Source organism: Orycteropus afer, unplaced genomic scaffold (assembly GCF_000298275.1).
Source record: "Orycteropus afer afer isolate SDZICR_OR568_19922 unplaced genomic scaffold, OryAfe1.0 scaffold00438, whole genome shotgun sequence".
NCBI lineage: Eukaryota > Metazoa > Chordata > Mammalia > Tubulidentata > Orycteropodidae > Orycteropus > Orycteropus afer.
In genome coordinates this window covers 1,436,120-1,454,472 of record NW_006922025.1, presented here as the reverse complement: position 1 = coordinate 1,454,472, position 18,353 = coordinate 1,436,120, and the positions used below count along the sequence as shown (strand labels likewise).

General features: G+C 43.4%; 1 protein-coding gene across 1 annotated transcript in view; it reads left to right on the top strand.

Moving 5' to 3' along the window:
* The window catches only part of HS3ST4 (heparan sulfate-glucosamine 3-sulfotransferase 4), a 610,606-nt gene that overhangs the window by 546 nt on the left and 591,707 nt on the right, over positions 1 to 18,353 (top strand). Inside the window, exon 2 of the mRNA XM_007954172.1 lies at positions 8 to 399. Within this exon, the coding sequence (XP_007952363.1) occupies positions 8 to 399 (392 nt within the window). The remainder of the gene's footprint in view (positions 1 to 7; positions 400 to 18,353) is intronic.

Genomic DNA, 18,353 nt, shown 5'->3' with positions numbered 1-18,353 from the left:
GCCCGAGCCCCCGGAGCAGCCTGCAGCCCCCGGGGCCGACGGCTGGGGTCTGGCGAGCGGCGGAGGCGCCCGGGACGCCTGGCCCCGCAGCCCGCTGGCGCCCAGTGAGATGATCACGGCGCAGAGCGCGCTGCTGGAGAGGGAAGCGCAGGAGTCCAGCACTACCGACGAGGAGCTCGCAGGCCGAAGGGCAGCCAACGGGAGCAGCGAGAGGGGCGGCGCCGCCAGCACCCCCGACTACGGGGAGAAGAAGCTGCCACAGGCGCTTATCATTGGGGTCAAAAAAGGAGGGACCCGCGCGCTGCTGGAGGCCATCCGAGTCCACCCAGACGTGCGGGCGGTGGGCGTAGAGCCGCACTTCTTCGACAGGAACTACGAGAAGGGGCTGGAGTGGTACAGGTAGGACCCTGGACTATGTGGGATGGGACAGAGGCGTGGGGGAGACTTCGTAGAGGGGGAACCCATCAGCTTTCCACCAGCTTCCAAAGGCACACACCGTCCTGAGACCTCTCAGCCCCACGAGGGCTCTGCGAACCCTGGTGGGGCTGTTCAGGCGGAGCGGCCAAGAGGGCTGGACACTGGCTTTAATCACTTAATTTCAGGGCGAGGGTAGGAGGTGCCCCCCTGCCTGTCCCAGGCCCCTTGTCTAAGGTTAAGCTTTTACAATCTGTCCAGCTCCAAGCCTGGGGAGCCCCTAGCCCTTCTGCCCTGGAGATGTTCCCTAATCCAGTTTCTCTTGGGGTTCTGAGCTGCTGCGTAGGGGACGCTGCTGAGGAATGAACCAGGATAGCTAGATTGATTTAGGAGCTTTGAGATCCCCTGGAATCTCTCAAAATCGCCCCCAAACGCATCTGCGTGGCTGGAATCCAACTTTATTATTTCAGGTCAAAGCGAATGAATAGGGAGCGTTTACAAACGTGATGCTGCCGAGTTTGGGCTCCAGTAAAGACTTAGGATGGTTTCCACCTCCAGAACTTTCTCTCCTCCTCAGCTGAGTGGACACGATTTTGCATCAGGGGAATCAGTTTCTGTATGACAGTTGGTGCCCTGAGAGTTTTTGTGCCCTGCACCTGTGCCCCTTCTCACCCCGTGCTTCCTTTGTAACAGATCGGAGCTTGTGTTTGGTGAGATGGTCATCTCTCCCCTTTCCTACCCTACACCTGTGGTGAGAGGAAGAGAGAAGAGAGGGCTTGAAAGTTAAGTGCAGATGAAATAAATTAATAATCCAGTTTTCTTGCCAGCCATAACATTCAAAACAACCCCCTGGCTGAGATGTCCAAAAGGCAGGCCTCCTTCACTTTTCTTTTTCTGATTCCTCCTGTTTCATATCACTCTGGAAAATGGATTTGGATGGATAGCTCCACTTTGGTTGCATATCAGTAATTAATTGCAATTGTCAAACAGAAACACAGGCTTTGTCAGCTAAAGTGATGTTATCATCTTAACAGAGCCAATAGGTAAATAAGGATTGTTTCCTGACAGGTCGTCTTCCTGTTCAGGAGATGTGCTTGCTTATAAGTTTAAATTAGAGCCTGGGAAAGTTTTAGAAATAACTTCAGAAAGATATAGCACATGTGTGTATTTTGATTGATTTCTTCCACTTTTAAAAATATGCCTTATGCTTTAAAAGCTTGAGAGGAGCACACTTAGGCATAAACATTCCAGCACATTAAAATGAAACAGCAAATGTGTCTGGTAATGTCTTGTCTGTTTCAACAGGGAGAACTAATTGCAATATTTTAGGAGGCTTCAAACAGCCCTTTCCTATCAAAACATAAAATAGCAAATGCCTAATTTAACAGGAAAATCAGTATTTATAACACCACAAGCCATAGCTTCCAGTTTATAATTAAAAAGGTGTTAGGATGATTAATGCAACAACAGCAAAATAAAGAAAGGGTATGATGTCTGGGAAGGTTTCAATTGTTTAATTGTTGATTGGAGGAATGTTCTGATGTCTTCTATGGTGTAGCTTTGGACTTAGGAGGGTGACTGTGGCTTTTTCCAGTTCTAATTTTAAAGCTGTGTGTCTTGTGAGAAGTGTCAAATGCTCTTTGGGGAAGGAGGCGTAAGGATCAAATCTTTCCAACATTTGTCTGGTTGCTTCGCAGCGGCTGTAAATAAAGAAGGGGGTGATTTATTCAAATGACTTAAAATAAAGTTGATAGAGGGTCCCTGGTGGAATGTATGTCAGGAAGACCCATCATAAGATCTAGAAATGTTACTGTATGAAAGAACAGAACACACTAGATTTTCCCGTGCTTGGGTATTCCGAGGCTGGGAAGAGAAGGTCTAAACTGCCTCGCTGTCATTGCACGGCTCCTGAAGATACTGTTCTAGCGCCGTGGTACTCCTTGTCTGCAGCTCCCAGCAAGCACTTGTGGTATTGGGAGTTCAGTTTCGATATTTGGTAGCCACCCCTAGCACTGTTAATCTGAAGGGGTATGGTTAGAACTGGAGTCATTTGATCTTCACTTAGGAAGGCCAAGTGAGAGTTCTCAGTCTCCCAGTGTGTTGCTCCTGGTAAACAACAAACAAACCGTTTGTCATGGAGTTGATTCCTACTTATGACGACCCTGTATGTAGTCAGAGTAGAATTGTGAGCTTCACAGAGTTTCCAGTGGCTGAGTTTTTTGGAAGGAGATTACCAGGTGTTTCTCAGAGGTGCCTCTGAGTGGAATAGGACCTCCAGCATTTTGTTTAACTGGGAAGCTCTTAACTATTTGTACCACCTAGGGCTCATGGTGGTGTAGTATCTAAGGCATTTGACTGCTAAACAGAAAGCTGGTGGTTCAAACCTACCAGCGACTCCTTAGAAGGAAGACTGGGCAATTCACTTGCGTAGTGATACCATTTCGGAAACCCAAGGAGGGGTTGCTATGAGTCGGATGCGACTGAACGGCAGTGAGTTTGGTTTTTGTTTTTTTCAGGGACTAATGGTGGCACCCTCGTGGTGCAGTGCCTAAGGCATTTGACTGCTAACCAGAGGGTTGGTGGTTTAAACCTACCAGCCACTCTGTGGAAGGAATATGGGACAGTCTAATTCAGTAAAGATTTACTGCCTCAGAAACTTGATAGGGGTCGCTATGAGTTGGAATCCACTCTACGGCAGTGAGTTTTTGGTTTAGGGACTCATGATAGGTCCTTGTGGATGTCTGGTGGTGCCAGAGAAGAACCTCTTAGGGACAAAAAGCTTGCTGGCAGTATGTGTCAATGTAACAGAGGAAACTTGGCTGTTCAGAATTCTTCCAGAAGGTCCTTGTGCTCACAGAAGCCGTGTGCTGAGTGGCTTTGCACAGCTCTCTGGCCTCAGTACAGACATAAGTGCTTTGAGGGCAGCTGTGAGATTTTCATTAGCTCCATCTTTTTGGGCAGTTTGCTCTCTCACATGTGGGATGAGGGGACAACATCCTCCCTCTTTGATGGAGAAGGAAACTGAGACACTGATAGAAACCAGTCATATCACCCCTTCCTCTTGGTTCCCTGGTCCAACTCTGAATCTTTCAGATGGTAGCATCTGTATACTTCCTTCCTTTGAACCACATAGCCTACACATCTGACCTGGAATCCCATTCTACTATTGGCCTAATTAGAGATCTGCAGGTTAGGAAAAGATTTTGACATTTCTCCCCATTGATTTGTCTTTTGTTTGTTTTCAGTGCGCTTCTCAACAGCCAACTAACTGCAGGTTGTTCTGGTTCTTGTGTTATCAGCAAGGGTGGGGAGCAAGGAGGAATCAGGCTGCTCCCAGCAGAGTGGTTTGTGCTTCCTTCTTAGGCAGCAAAACACACCCCGTGTTTTTATTTCCTTGGTGTCACTCCAGTTTGACTTGCTCCTATGCTGTTAACTTAATGTGCTTTAAAAACACATTTGAGATTAGAGCGTGTGCATAAGGTCATATCAAGACCAGAGGGATCCATGGATTGGGATGGGTGTGAAAGCTATGGAGGAGCAAGGCAAACTGGGCTGACACAGGCCACTGCTTCATACGTGAGAGTAGACTGGCCCTCTCCCCCGCAAGAAAAGAGCATAGTGCTCTGGTAGCATAGTGGTTGAAGCATTTGACTGCTAACCAAAAGTTTGGTGGTTCAAACCCACCACCTGCTCCCTGGGAGAAAGATGAGGCAGTCTGCTTCTGCCTTGGAAACCCTGTGGTGTAGTTCTACTCTGTCCTGCAGGGTGGTAGCTATGAGTTGGAATTGATTCTATGATGGTGGGTTTCGTTTGGTTTTGATGTCACTCTAATTATCACTAAATCTGGATTTTGATTTGCTCCTATGCTATTAATTTAATGTGTTTTTAAAACACAGTTGAGATTAGAATATGTGTAGAAGATCATTAGGACCATGAAGATTCACGGGTTGGGGTGTATGTGAAAGCTATGGAGAAGCAAGCCTCACTTGGCTGACAGGCCAATGCTTGATACATGAGGGTAGATTAACCTTCTCCTCTACCCAGAAAAGAGCATAGTCACATCATGCCTTTCCGTATTAGCTGATACAAGCTGTCCAGTTAGAGTGCTTAAACTCTCGGATGGCAGGGGACCTCCTGGCAGGCCAGCTGACTGCCCTGGCAGAACCATCAAAGTGATGGCGACTACTTTGATGGTGACTGTTTCAGCTGTGTCCTCCCTCAGGCTTACAACCTGTTACAGTAACTGTGACCACTTTACTTTGGGAATCGACCCACCAGGATTCCAAGTTATCTCCACTGTCAACAATTATTACACGCATCCCATTGGCTGGAGGAAGATCACTCAGGAAAATAGCTTCAACAATCCTGTTCATATACCCAGAGGAAATTGATCAGTAGCATCATTTGCATATGGTATGTGTAGACAGAAGGAAGGAGCAAGGGAAGTCATTGGCATTGATGGGGCACTTACTTTGGTTCTGGCTGACACTTCCTAGACGTATTATCACATCTGAGTGTCATAACCCTTTGGGCTAAATAGCAGCATTCTCATTTTACAGGTAATTCAGAGATGTTAATGACTTGCCCAAGGTCACTCTGCTGGTCAGAGGTTCAGCTGAGATTTGCATTCACAGTGCTTGCTTCTTCCACAGTAACACATTGCCACCCATTAAGCACAAAAAAGATCATTTCATTCATTTGTTCAACAAATATTTAATATTTAGAACGTGCCCAGTAAGGAGCTCTGGTAGTGTAGTGGGTAAGGCATTTGGCTGCTAATCAGAAGATCGGCAGTTCAAACCCACCAGCTTTGCCGCAGGAGGAAGATGAGGAAATCTATTTCCAGAAAGACTTACAGCCTTGGGAACCCAGTGGGGGTCACTGTGAGTTGGAAAGGACTCGATGGCAGTGGCTTTGGTTTTGGGATGTGCCCAGTACTGTTTTTGGTGCTAGGGATGGAGTGGTGAACAGACCGATGAAGCACCTGTTTTTCTGGAACTGACATTTTCGAAGGGAAGTAGGGGAGACAGAAAATAAAAAAGCAAATAAATTTGTAGTTGAAAAATCTGGTTATGATAAAGCTATAAAGAAAAAAAAAGTAATTAATATTTTTCATGGTTCGGAACTCTTCTGTCTAACACAGTAACCACTATCTACATATGACTGTCGGACATATTAAATGCCTGAATGGAAACGTGCTTTGCGTGTAAAATACAAACCAGATTCTGATGACTTAGTTTGAAAAACAGAATGCTAAATTGCTCACTAATAATTTTTATATTGATGACACATTAAAATGGTAGTATTCACATTCAGGAGCTTTGGTGGTGCCATGCCTAAGGCATTTGACTACTAATCAGAAGGTTGGTGGTTCAAACCCACTACTTCCATGAAGATTTACCACCTTTGAAACCCAGTGAGGGTTGCTATGAGTATTCATATTAAGTTAAGGAAAATATTAAACTTAATTTCACCTGTTTCTTTTTACTTCATTTAGTGTGGCTACTAGAAAATTTAAAATTGTGTTTGGTGCTCATATTGTTACGTCTGTTGTACAATGCTTGTGCAGAGAAGTGCTTTGCAAAGTTGAAGTGAACTCCAATCAGCTGGGAGTCTTGTTAACAGCAGCTTCTGATTCAGTGAGCCTGAGGTGGGGAGCGAAAGTCTGCCTTTCTGCCAGGCTCCCAGCTGATGCTGATGCTACTCCTCCTGGGACTTCAGTTTGGGAAGCCGACTGGTAGAGAGTAACTGTGTGTGTGTGTGTGTGTGTGTGCGCGTGTGCACTCATGTGTATACATGTGCTTTGTAAAAGAGGATGATTAGGCAAGACTTCTCTGTGGAAGTGACCCTAATGAAGTGAAGAGTTAGATTCCTTAATGTGAAGCTCCGGGAGGGAGAGGTTACCAAGTAGAGAGAACAGCAAGTTGGAAGGCCTTGAGGGGAGACAAGCTTCGTGGCTCTACTAAATAGTTTTTAATGCCCCAAAGCCTGGTCTCTGTAGCTGCACAAAACTGGGTTCAAAACCTGGCTTTGCTCCTTACCCATTGGATGATTTTGGTTGGATAACTTAATGTAACGTCGCTCAGCTTTCGTTTCTCTATCGCTTTTTCCCCAGCTTTATTTTCTTTATCTGAGAGTAATTCCTCCCTTGCAGGATTGTTGGGTAGAATAAATGAAATAATGCGGGTGAGTGCGTTTTCTAAGCAAAATGAATGTCCTAGAGCAGAAATCCAAACAGATGCGATGCCTGGGTTTTTCCATTTCTCACATCATTTTGGTCCCTTCCGTCCCTTCCCTTCCCTCACAACTATCACAGTATTGACTGAAGAGTCTTTTATTGGGGGGGGGGGCGGTTTGGGGCAGAGCTGAGTAATGATTGGCTTTGCCATGTGCATCCGCTTAACTTTTTAAACCAAGGGTCACACATTCAAATGCTTTCTGGGCCTGTGCAGATTATCCCAATGATGGTTTAGACCAAGTGGGACACATATACTCTCCAAAGGGCAGCCATTACTTACTGCCAGCTCGATCTTCAACTTCCTAGGAGAAAATGGAAATCCAGGTTTGATCGGAAATCTACTGTACATTTGTAATATTGGCAACAAATTCTGATTTCTTATCAACGTTATGCAGGCCAACACTGTGGGACAAACACAGCACATCTGTGCAATGTATGCAGCCAGCTGGCTACCAGTTTGCGACCTCTGCTCTAAACTCATCTCAGAAAGTAACCGACATACCCACACCCTTTGCGGTTGCCGGAATGGGGGCTTACATGTGCTGTTTTAGCTTAAGAGTTTTCCCCTTTAACAGATTTTGCAACAGCATGGGGGAAATACCTCCCAGATATATTACAATAACAACAAAAAGCTTGATATAAACAGGAACACTGAGGCAGAAAAAGAAAATTCATGAGTATTTCCCTTTTATTCCCAGTACTGTTTCCTTGAAGATGTGGGAACTTCTCAGTTCCCCACTCATTAATCAGAAGTGTCTGTGTTTGTTCTGTGTGGAGAACTTGTACTTATAAAGTAGATTCTGATCAGGTGGATTGAGTACCACCTGTGAGTTAGAAGAATTGGGTTCTAAGCTTTGCTTTGCCTCATACTAGTTCTCTTGGACATCAAGGTACTTAAATTGTCTAAATCTCCGTTTCTTAGGTGATAAGGCTATATTATCTCTATGGGATTCATTCACCCATGAAATTTGGTACATACATTTGTATTAGACTTTTCAGATAGAGGAGGCTGGTAGATTGCAAGTAATGTACTTTAGAGCATGTGTTTGAACCTACAAGACAGAATCTACTGCGCCCTTTTTGTGTAATCTTAGAAAACTTATCTAGGATTTGTTGTTAGGTGCTGTGAAGTCTGTTTCACTCATGGTGACCCCCTGTGGCAGAGTAGAATTGCCCCAAAGGCTTTTCTAGGCTGTTATCTGTATGCGAGCAGATTGCCAGCTCTTTGCTCCCACAGAGTGGCTGGGTAGGCTTGAGCCGCCAACTTTTTGGTTAGCAGCCTAGGGGTTAATCATTGTGCCGCCAGGGTTCCTTACTTAGGCTTACTAATACATACTTAATATTAGTAAACCTCAGTTTGCTTGTCTAGCAGAATAGGTGCAATATTGTCTATACCCAAAGGAGTATGTGAAATGATGTTATAGAAAGTGCCTTGCACAATCTTTGACGTAGTAAATTTCTCTTGATACTTCTTCCCGCTCTCTTTTTCTTTCATTATTCCTTTCTCCCCTTCATTTTCCTCCAATTTCTTCCTTTCATCCTCCCCACCAGTACTGAAGGGCCTAAAGAGAATGCTGTAATACATTTTTCATTTGAAGATAGTCTTTTATTTCAAGATTATATCTGAATGAGGGATTTCAAACCCTGGAGCAGTTCTTAAGTAGCTCTCCAGAGAATAATCAAAACCAGATTCCAGAATTTGGTCTATTGTAACTTGAGCTGCAGGAGAAGAGTTTGATTTCGTGAAGTAACTGTCAGCAGAACTCTGAGCAAACGGAATGGGGAAGGGGTGTGGCTGGGGCAGGGGACTCTTTGGGCCTAGACTCTGACATTTTCTCCAGCTTCCGGTAGGAACTGATGCTGTGGGCCCTAGATGGTTCCAGAAGCCTTGAGGATCCCAAGGGCATGAGTGCCTCCAGTTTTTCTACAGAACTGGAAGCATTTTGAGAAGACAAGACTGTTCAGTAAGACCCCAGGAAACCCCCTCGAGCTCTGGCTGCCTTCACTGCTGCTCTCCAGCCAGCCTGAGATGACTTTGTTTTTTTTTGTGTGTGCATCATATAGTGATACTGCCTCAGAAACCCAAGGAGGGGTCGCTATGAGTCGGGGCCGACTCGACGACACATAACAACAAAAACAACAACAGCATCATACTAGGCATTTTTACTTTTAAATTGAGCCAGGAGAGAGGGCTTTACGTGAATGAAAGATTGCTAGTGTTGTACATTAGAAAGTTTGAAAGGTTTTAGTTTTGCATTATGGATGATATCGTTGGAATACATTGAACCACTGCCCTGTTAAAGTAATCTCTTGATTCCATTGGTTTCTGTGGTTTAACAAACTACTGTATAACTGTCTTGGGAATTTCTTTCTGAAATTATATTTCACTGAAGGAGCCATTCAGACCATCTTGCCGTTAATTAAAAGCAGGCAGTTTTTTTTTTTTTTTTTTTTTTTTAAACACTCACTAGTTATATATTTAACCTTCGCTTAAGAATGTACATAGAGATTGTGTTACCATATTTTAGGCAAGATGGTTAGCAGCAACTCAAGGAAAACATATTTTCTGTTTAGCAGCCCCTTTGGAAATCATTTTTCTTAGGAGCTTCTGTAGGAAATTCTGGGAGATGTGTTTGGTGCAGCTTGGGTCATCTGCCAATTCCTAAAGCAATAAACAAAACTAACACTGACTGCCATCGAGTCGGATCTGACTCATGCGACCCCTCCTTGGGTTTCTGAGGTGGTATCACTATGGCAGTAGATTGCCCAACCTTCCTTCTGCCTAAAGCAATAACTGTAATAGTCTAATTTGGCCTAGGCCCTTTGGCTTGGAATGGCAGTGGGAGTGGGGAAGCAGAATTAGCCCTGTTGAAACCATAGGGAATAATTTCCTTATAGAAATAAAATAGGTTAAAGTAAGTGTTCTGTTGCTGGAGAGGTAACCAAAAAAAAAAACCAAACTCACTGCCGTCGTGTCAGATCCGACTCATAGCAACCCCTCCTTGGGTTTCTGAGGCGGTATCACTACAGAAGTAGATTGCCCAATCTTCTTTCCAAGGAATAGCTGGTGCGTTTGAACTGCCGGCCTTCTGGTTAGCAGTCAAATGCCTTAGGCACTACACCACCAGAGTTCCTGTTGGAGAGGTAGAGACTAATTAAACCAGATATCTAGTAAATATATAAAGGTGCACTCACTAACCCAGGACTTTAATGTTGGAAGAGGTACAGAAGAGAGTTTGGGAGGTTCAGTGCACTCATTATTACTGTTATTTATTTATTTATTTATATTGTCATTCATCTATTTATTCATTAAACATGTATTGATTATCAACTCTGCTACATGCTGGGGAAAAACATGAATCAGTCATGCCCAGAATATGAAAGAGCTCATCAAACCAACAAAGCAAACTCACTGCTGTTGAGTTGGGTCCAACTCATAGGGACCCTTCTTCGGGTTTCCGAGGCAGTATCTCTATGAAAGTAGATTGTCCAGTCTTTCTTCCAAGGAGTGGCTGGTGGGTTTGAACTGCCAGCCTTCTGTTTAGCAGTCAAATGCCTTAAGCACTATGCCACCAGAGCTCCTAGAGCAGGGAAATGGGCATGTAAATGTTGTATTTCAAGGTAATATAAGCCATGGCAAAGTGGATTTATTCTGGGAATGGCAATATGGTTCAATCTTAGGAAGTCTAATAATATGATTTACTGTAATATGGACAAATGGGGAAAATCTTATGATTTATTTTATGAATGTTAAAAATACTGCTGATAAAATTAAATGTCTATTCCTGATCAGTAGAAAAATCTACCAATAAAATAGAATCATATCCAAAGTCAACTTTGTCTTTAATGGTGTAACTCTAGAAACATTCCCATTAGGTCCAGAATAAGACAGGAACGTCAGTTATCATTGCTGTTATTTATTATTGTTCAAGGAAGCTTTGGTGGTGCTGTGCTAAGGCATTGAGCTACTAACTCAAAGTGCAGCAGTTCAAACCCCAACCAGTTGCTCTGTGGGAGAAAGATGTGGCAGTCTGCTTCTGTAAAGATTTACAGCCTTGGAAACCCAGTTCTGCTCTGTCCTATTGTGTCCCTAGGAATTGGAATGGCCTTGATGGAAGTGAGTTTGGATTTGGTATTGTTGCTCAGAAATTATTCCATATTGCAATTTGATCAGAAAAAGAGCTAGGAAAGGGGGAGATAGAATTATCATTGTTTTCCAGTAACTGATTTCTTTTTGGAAATCTTAATCAATTCCACCATGACTCTATTGGAAAAAAAAAAAATAGAATATGTTAAGGTGGATGCTATGGAAATTACCATGGAAAATCTATAGTTCTCCTGTATGCCATCACCAACCATCTTGAAAATGTAATGGGAGAAAATATTCTATTTATAGAACTGACCAAAGAGACCAAATAATTAGGAGTAAACTTCACAAAAATTGCAATAGACTTGCAAAAACAAAATTTTAATACGTTGCTGAGGGGCATGAAAGAAAACAGGAATAAAAGGGATGACAGACCCCTTCTCTAGGACAGCATCTCTTTCTAGCTTTCTCTCTCTGCCCATCCATCTGTATTCTCCTCTCTCTTTCTCTCTTTCTCTCTCCTGTCTCCATTTTGTTATACCTATCATTTAAATTATTTGCTGCCTGAATTGAGGTCCTGTGTTTGAGAGTCGTGTGAAGATATTGTTTATTTGAGCCTGACTAAATAAGTAATGCTCTGCTTACTGTGTAGGATTTCTTTATCGTCCACATTTTATTTGACTGAAGAATGGATGGCAAGACCACTGTTAATGTTCAGAATCATAAGCCCCTTTATCTTTAAACAGCTTCAAAAGGTGCAGACTGCCAGTACCCCAGATTCAGGGGTGGTTGGACAGGAGGAAGGAGCCCTGGTAACACAGTTGTTAAAGCACTCAGCTGCTAATGGAAATCTTAGCAGTTCAAACCCATCAGCTGCTCTGCAGGAGGAAGATGTGCCAGTCTGCTTCTGTAAAGATTGCAGCATTGGCAACCCTGTGGGGCAGTTCTACTCTGCCCAGCAGGGTTGCTATCAATCAGAATTGACTTGATGGCACACAACAACAGGAACAACAGGACAAGGTGATGGTGAGGGTTGGCAGTTGAACTTGGTGTAAATTATGAAATGTAGATCTACCCATGTTGTTCAAAGCAAAAACCGAGTTGGGGACAACTGTTGTTTATTTTAGGGTGGAATAGGGAGCTGACGGTTTGGATCTGGAAGGTAGCAGTACAAACAGTGGTAGTAGTTGACCATATCATACTTTCATGTGCCCAGCACTGTGCTGAGCATTTAATTCACTGTCTTTACAAGAACCTTGTGAGATGGGAACTGTCATTGCCCACATTTTACAGGTGAGGGAACCGAGATTCAGAGAGGTTAAGTAACTTGCCCTCAGTGGTGGAATTGGGATGGGAACCCAAGTATTTGGCCTCAAACACGCAGTGTTTCCTTTCATTTGTCTCAGAACTCTTTTCCATTGAGTGTGTTGTCTTCGAGCATCATGGGAGTGAATAAAAAGTTTTAGCATTCTCTGCTTGAAACTTTTGATTTCCCCAGCACAGATGGACTGGACTGCCAGGACAGGCCGACTGAGGAGTCTTGTCGGAGCAAACAATCTGTGGAAGTGGCTTTCTTTCTCTTCTGGGACCGTGTCAGGTTCATTCCCACTTAAAAGAAACAAACAAAAAACCAGTTCCCATCAAGTGGATTCTAACTCATGACCCCACGTGTCAGAGTAAAATCTGCAGGATTTTCAGTAACTGGATATTGGAAGTGGAATGTCAGGCCTTTCATCCAAGGTGCCTGTGAGTGGACTTGAACCCCTAGCCCTTGAGTTAACAGCTGAGTATATTAACTGTCTGCACCACCCAGGGACTTCTATCCCCATTTTAGAGTCTTTTTAATCCTGTTTCCTCTTTCTAGAATGCTCTATACTCAGATTCCTAAACAACCAGTCTGTCCTTATCTGTCCTTTAGGTGTTGGCTCAATTTCTAGTTCCTCAAAAAATTTCCTGACTGTCTTCCACTTCGGAGCTTGTTGCCCTGTTTTTTTCTTTCTTTCTTTTCTCTCCAGTGCATATATTACTCTCCAAAATCATCTTACTTATCTCCCCCTCACTGGAAGGTAAACTACTTGAGAGAAGGGCTCTTGTCCATCTTATTCCTCCTCACTGGTGCCTAGAACAGTGCCTGGGACATAGTAGGCACTCAATACATGGCTGTTTATTGAAAGAATCATTGAGTTAATGAATGAAGGAGAGTCTTCTATGTGTAAGGCTTTATGCTAGATTTTCTTGCAAAACTCCAGGCTTTTCACAGCAATAGCACTCAATTTCTTAGGAACTCTGGCTAAGAATTCTTTTAAGCTTTCCCACATGCTATTTTTGCAAGGATATTTTGGGTGAAAGAAGGAGAAACCCACTTGAACAAGCTGTGTGGGCTAGACAGTTTTCCCTAAAGGGTTTCTGCAGCACATAGCAGTATCTCATTTATTCTTTACAGTGGCCTTATAAAGTAGATGCTTTCTCACCCCAATTTTACAAATACAGAGAATGAGACTTAGAAGGGTAAGGGAGTGTCCCAAGGTCATACAGCAAGCTGTTACAAGCCAGGTATCTCCACTGTAATACCTGTCTTTGGTGTCTGGTTTTTGTTGCTGTAGCCGCTAAAGATTTGGAAGAAGAACCTGGGTTATCCCTGATAGGCAGTTATGCTTCAGGAGTAGGTAGGATTATGTTCTCTAAATGCATTGTTGAAATTACATAATTGTCATTTAATAATCAAATAATTACAAAGAGGCCCATAGATACAGTTTTTCATAGGCCTTTCTGGGTAAGGCCTCTGCAAGGGGTGAGAGCTTTGGGTATCCCTAGAGCTGAGGTCGTATTTAAGTCAAACTGCCCAAGCCCAGCCATTATAAGGTGCTTTGTTCAGAGCTATGTGGTATTTTGAAAAAGCTGCAGCTGGACTCAGAAGTTTTTGATTTGAGCTTGAGTTCTAATCTCCCTTGCTTTGTATGCACGGCCTTTGTTTTCTCATCTCTAAAATGGGAATAACAACCTCTAACAAGCCCACAGAGATTTTTGCAAGGGGACCATAAAGATGATATGCTGAGAACTGCTTTGTCTACATATGGCAGTTGTTATTAAGCCACGCACGTTTTCATGAATTCCCCCAGGTAATTGGTTTTCTACAATGTTGCACTCCAGGGAGTACCTGAAATACAGGCCAAGCACTCTTATCATAAAGTTAGGTTTAGAGGTATAATTTACGGTAACTATTATATAGCATGGATATCAAACATTCCGAGGGCAGACTGCATAAAGATCCCGAGAATTCCTGGACATTATTTCTGTGTAACTCTTCTCCCTGACTCATGGCCGTAGTTGTTTCTGAAAGAACGAACAAAAGCTATAGGCTAGGGCACACTTGATTCCTAGGACTGCCCTGCATCTGATGAGCTTTGGAACTGACCAGTTTCTCATGTTGCTTTCAGTTGACATGTTATCTCTTTTTTGTGTGCACCCTTACTGTGTTTCCCAGATTGATGTAATAACTTCTCACCTGTGTAGTTTACAGAATAATGGTCCACAAAATGTCTGCAACCTAATCCCCAGGATTTGTGAATATGTTTGGGTATGTGGCAAAGAAGAACTAAGGTTGCAGATGAAGTGAAGGGTTAGTTACCAGCTGACTTTGAGATAGGAGATTTTCTGGATTATTTCTGATGGGCCCATTGTGATCACAAGGATTCTTACAAATGGAAGAGGGAGACAGAAGAGAGGGAATCAGAGTGATGAAAGTGTGAGAAGGACTTGATCAGCTGTTGCTGGCTTTGAAGATGGCAGAAGAGGGCCAAAAGCCAAGGAATGTGGCAAACTCTAGAAGTTGGAAAAGGCAAGGAGGCAGATTATCTCCCAGAACCTCCAGCCTTGTTGATACTTTGATTTTAGCCTAGGGAGACCCATTGCAGACTTCTGTCCTCCAGAGCTGTAAGGTAATATATTTGTGTTGTCTTAAGCCACTAAGTTTTTGGTGATTTGTTGTAGCAGACATTGGAAACTAATATACCCCCCTTAGATATCTCTAGGGTGCTCTGGTGGCATAGTGCCTAAGGTACTTGACTACTAATTAGAAGCCTGGTGGTTCAAACCCACTGACCACTCTTCGGAAGGAAGATGGGACAATTTACTTCCGTAGTGATACTGCCTCGGAAACCCAAGGAGGGGTCGCTATGAGTCGAATTGACTCGACAGCAGTGAGTTTTATTTATTTTTACTTATTTTTAGATATCTCTAGCAATCAAGATCTTTTCCTTTTTGTCACATCCATTTGTTTTTCCTCTCTTTTTGGAAAATTTAATTTCCTGAGCTCTTTAGGTCTGGATGGGAGCATTGTATAATCATGCACTATTTGCAGATGGGACTGCAGTGCTTAGGGTAAAGCTAAACTGCTGTAACAAAGAGACGCCAGCATACAGTGGCTTGAATCAAGTGTCACCTTATTTACTTCCAACATAATGAAAGCTGATATCGAAGGTATGGAGCCACCTCAGTTGAGCCCCTCAGGTTGGAAGGCACTCAGAAAATGACTGGGGAAGAGCTGCTCCTCAAAGTAGAGTCGACTTTAATGATGTGGATGGAGTAAAGCTTTCAGGACCTTCATTTGTTGATGTGGCATGACTCAAAATAAAAAGAAAAAGTTGCAAACGTTTATTCCGGAAGGGATCAGTCTCCTGATAAGGGTATTATAGTTGATAAAGTAGAGGGTCAGCAGAAAACTGGCAGACCCTCAATGAGATGGATTGACACAATGGCTGCATTGATGGGCCCAAGCATAACAAGGATTGTGGGGATGGCTCAGGACCAGGCAGTGTTTCATACTGTTGTATATAGAGTCACTATAAGTTAGAACCAGGAGCTCTGGTAGCATAGTGGCAAAGGCACTTGACTGCTAACCAGAAGGCTGGTGGTTCAAACCCACCAGCCACTCCTCGGAAGGAAGATGGGGCAATCTACTTCCATAGTGGTACTGCCTTGGAAACCCAAAGAGGGGTTGCTATGAGTCGGGTCTGACTTGATGGCACATAACAACAACAACATAAGTTAGAACCAACTCGATGGCACAGAGCAACAACAGCAGCCACCGCTTGTCTGTTAGTTTGTCATACTTGGTTGCTTACCTATTGCTATGATGCTGGAAGCTGTGCCACTAGTATTTCATACACCAGCAGGGTCACCCACAGTGGACAGATTTCAGCAGGACTTCCAGATTAAGACAGACTGGGGAGAAGGACCTAAGAAAAATTGGCCAGTGGAAACTTTCCAAATAGCAGTGGGTACAGAGTCGGCAAAAAAGAGTAAGACCCTTAACAAGACTGATTGACACAGTGGCTGTAACAGTGGGCTCAAACATAGCAGCGGTAGTAAGGATGGCACAAAACTGGGCAGTACTTCCTTCTGTTGTACATGGGGTCACTATGAGTTGGAATTGAGTCAGCAAACACCTGACACGGCAGCAGTCAGTACTGCATGGCCATCTACCTCTCGGAGGAAACCTAAACTGAAAACAGTAAATTCAGGTGTACAGGTGCACGTGTCAGGATAGCAGCCCTTCATGTAGCACTCCAGCCACTCGAGTGCTCCAGGAGATTATTCAGAGACCCAAGTTCTTTCCATCTTGTTGATCTGCCATCTCTCAGGGAGTTTGCTAGAAATGCAGAATCTCAATTCTCATTTCAAACTTTGTGAGTCAGAATTCAAATTTTAAGAGCTACTTGGGTGATTCATATGTACACAGTTGGAGAAACATTGCCTTAGAGCATGCGTTTCGACCTCAGTAGTATTGACATTGTGGACTAGATAATTCTTTCTTGTTGGGGGCTGGCCTGTGTGCCCAGAAGGTTTAGCAGCATCCTTGGTCCCTACCCATTAGATGCCAGTTACTCCCCCTTCCAAATTGTGACAACCATACATGTCTTCAGACATTGCCGAGTGTCCCCTGGGGGGCAAAACTGCCTCTGGTTGAGAACCCCTGCCTGCATGGGTTTTCCCCATCCAGATGATCAAGGCTGGGCCTCTACCATATCTGCATTCTAGAACCTGACTGCTAACCAGAAGGCTGGCACTTCAAACCCACCAGCCACTCCTCGGAAGGAAGATGGGGCAATCTACTTCCATAGTGATACTGCCTCAGAAACCCAAGGAGGGGTCGCTACGAGTTGGGTCCAACTTGATGGCACATAACAACAATAACAACAACAGTCTGTAGGAAAGGAAAGAGAAGTGAAGTCCAGGAAGCAATTTCCTCTCAAGAAAGTGAGGCAGAAGTCAACACACATGCATTTTGTTCACATTTCCTTGGTGACGATTTAGCTACATCCAGCTCCAGTGGAGTCTGAGAACCTATCAGATGTCCCCATGACCAAGAAGAGGGGAGAATGAGTTTGAGGACAGCTCGCTCTCTGCTATGGTACCTAATACAAGAAGATGGTCTTGGTATTCTCTCTGTCTCTCTTTTTTCTTTTCTATCAAGAAATGAGAAATTGGCCATGGGGCACCAGAGGGACAGCATTCACATAGAGGATAAGCTGGACAGATAGGAGTACATGGTTAAGAAAGCTCCAAGGCGGAGGTAGCCACAGGGAAGGGAGGACAGTTGTTATGGTCAGGGATGGTAATTGGGACATGAAATCAAAAGTACACACATTAATGAATGTAAAATAAATTTTTGTTGTGTAAATTTGCACCCAATGCACAATAAAATTAAAGAAAAAATGAGTCTGTGGGGAGGATGAAGTAAATGAATAGACATAATAGTTTTGCAGTTAGAATATAAGACTATTTTAGGAGATCACAGGATATTTAGAAAAGCACAGAAAATGTACCTGATTCTTTAGTAGTATATTTTGGTATCAAGAGTTGGATGTCTTCTAGACTTTGGTCATGTATGTTACTTTTGTAGCTTTTGCAATATAGATGTACCTACCTGTATTGCTTTTTCACATGGAAAATTTTTTTTCTTAAATATTTCTAAAGACTATTATCTTTATCATAAACCTGTATGATGAGTTGGATATGTATGTGGGCACATACGTATGCATGTATGCATTTGTTGTGCACATTAAATAAATAGATAATGATTTGGAACTGTCATCATCCCTTGTCTGGGCTGTGGTGTTAATCTTCTCCTCTTGCTCCTGCTGACACCTGCCCCTCTGTGGTATGCTCGACACACAGTAACCAGAGTTAGTGACCCTCTTAGAACATAAAGCAGGTCGCATCATTCCTCTAATTTTAATTTTCTAATAACTTGTCTTTGATATAGAAAAAGAAAAAAATTCTTAGTCCTGACCCACAAGGCTCTCTGCTGGATCTGGTCCTTGACTGTCTCTTCAACCACATTCCTTAGCCCTCTTCTCTTTGCTGCTTGACCTGCACTGTTCTCCTTGCTGTACCTGAGAAGCCAAAACTGGTCCTGCCCCAGGGCTGCTGCAGTTGGTGCTGTCTCCACCTGTCATGCATTTTCCTTAGATAAGTGCATGGCAGGTGTTCATTCAGGCTTTTGCTCAGCCATTTCCTCCTCAGTGTGGCTTTTCCATGCATCACCTGAACTCACCTTGTAAGAGCTCTACTTTTTGGAAAATGCTGATAAATTCAGTATTGCCATTAATA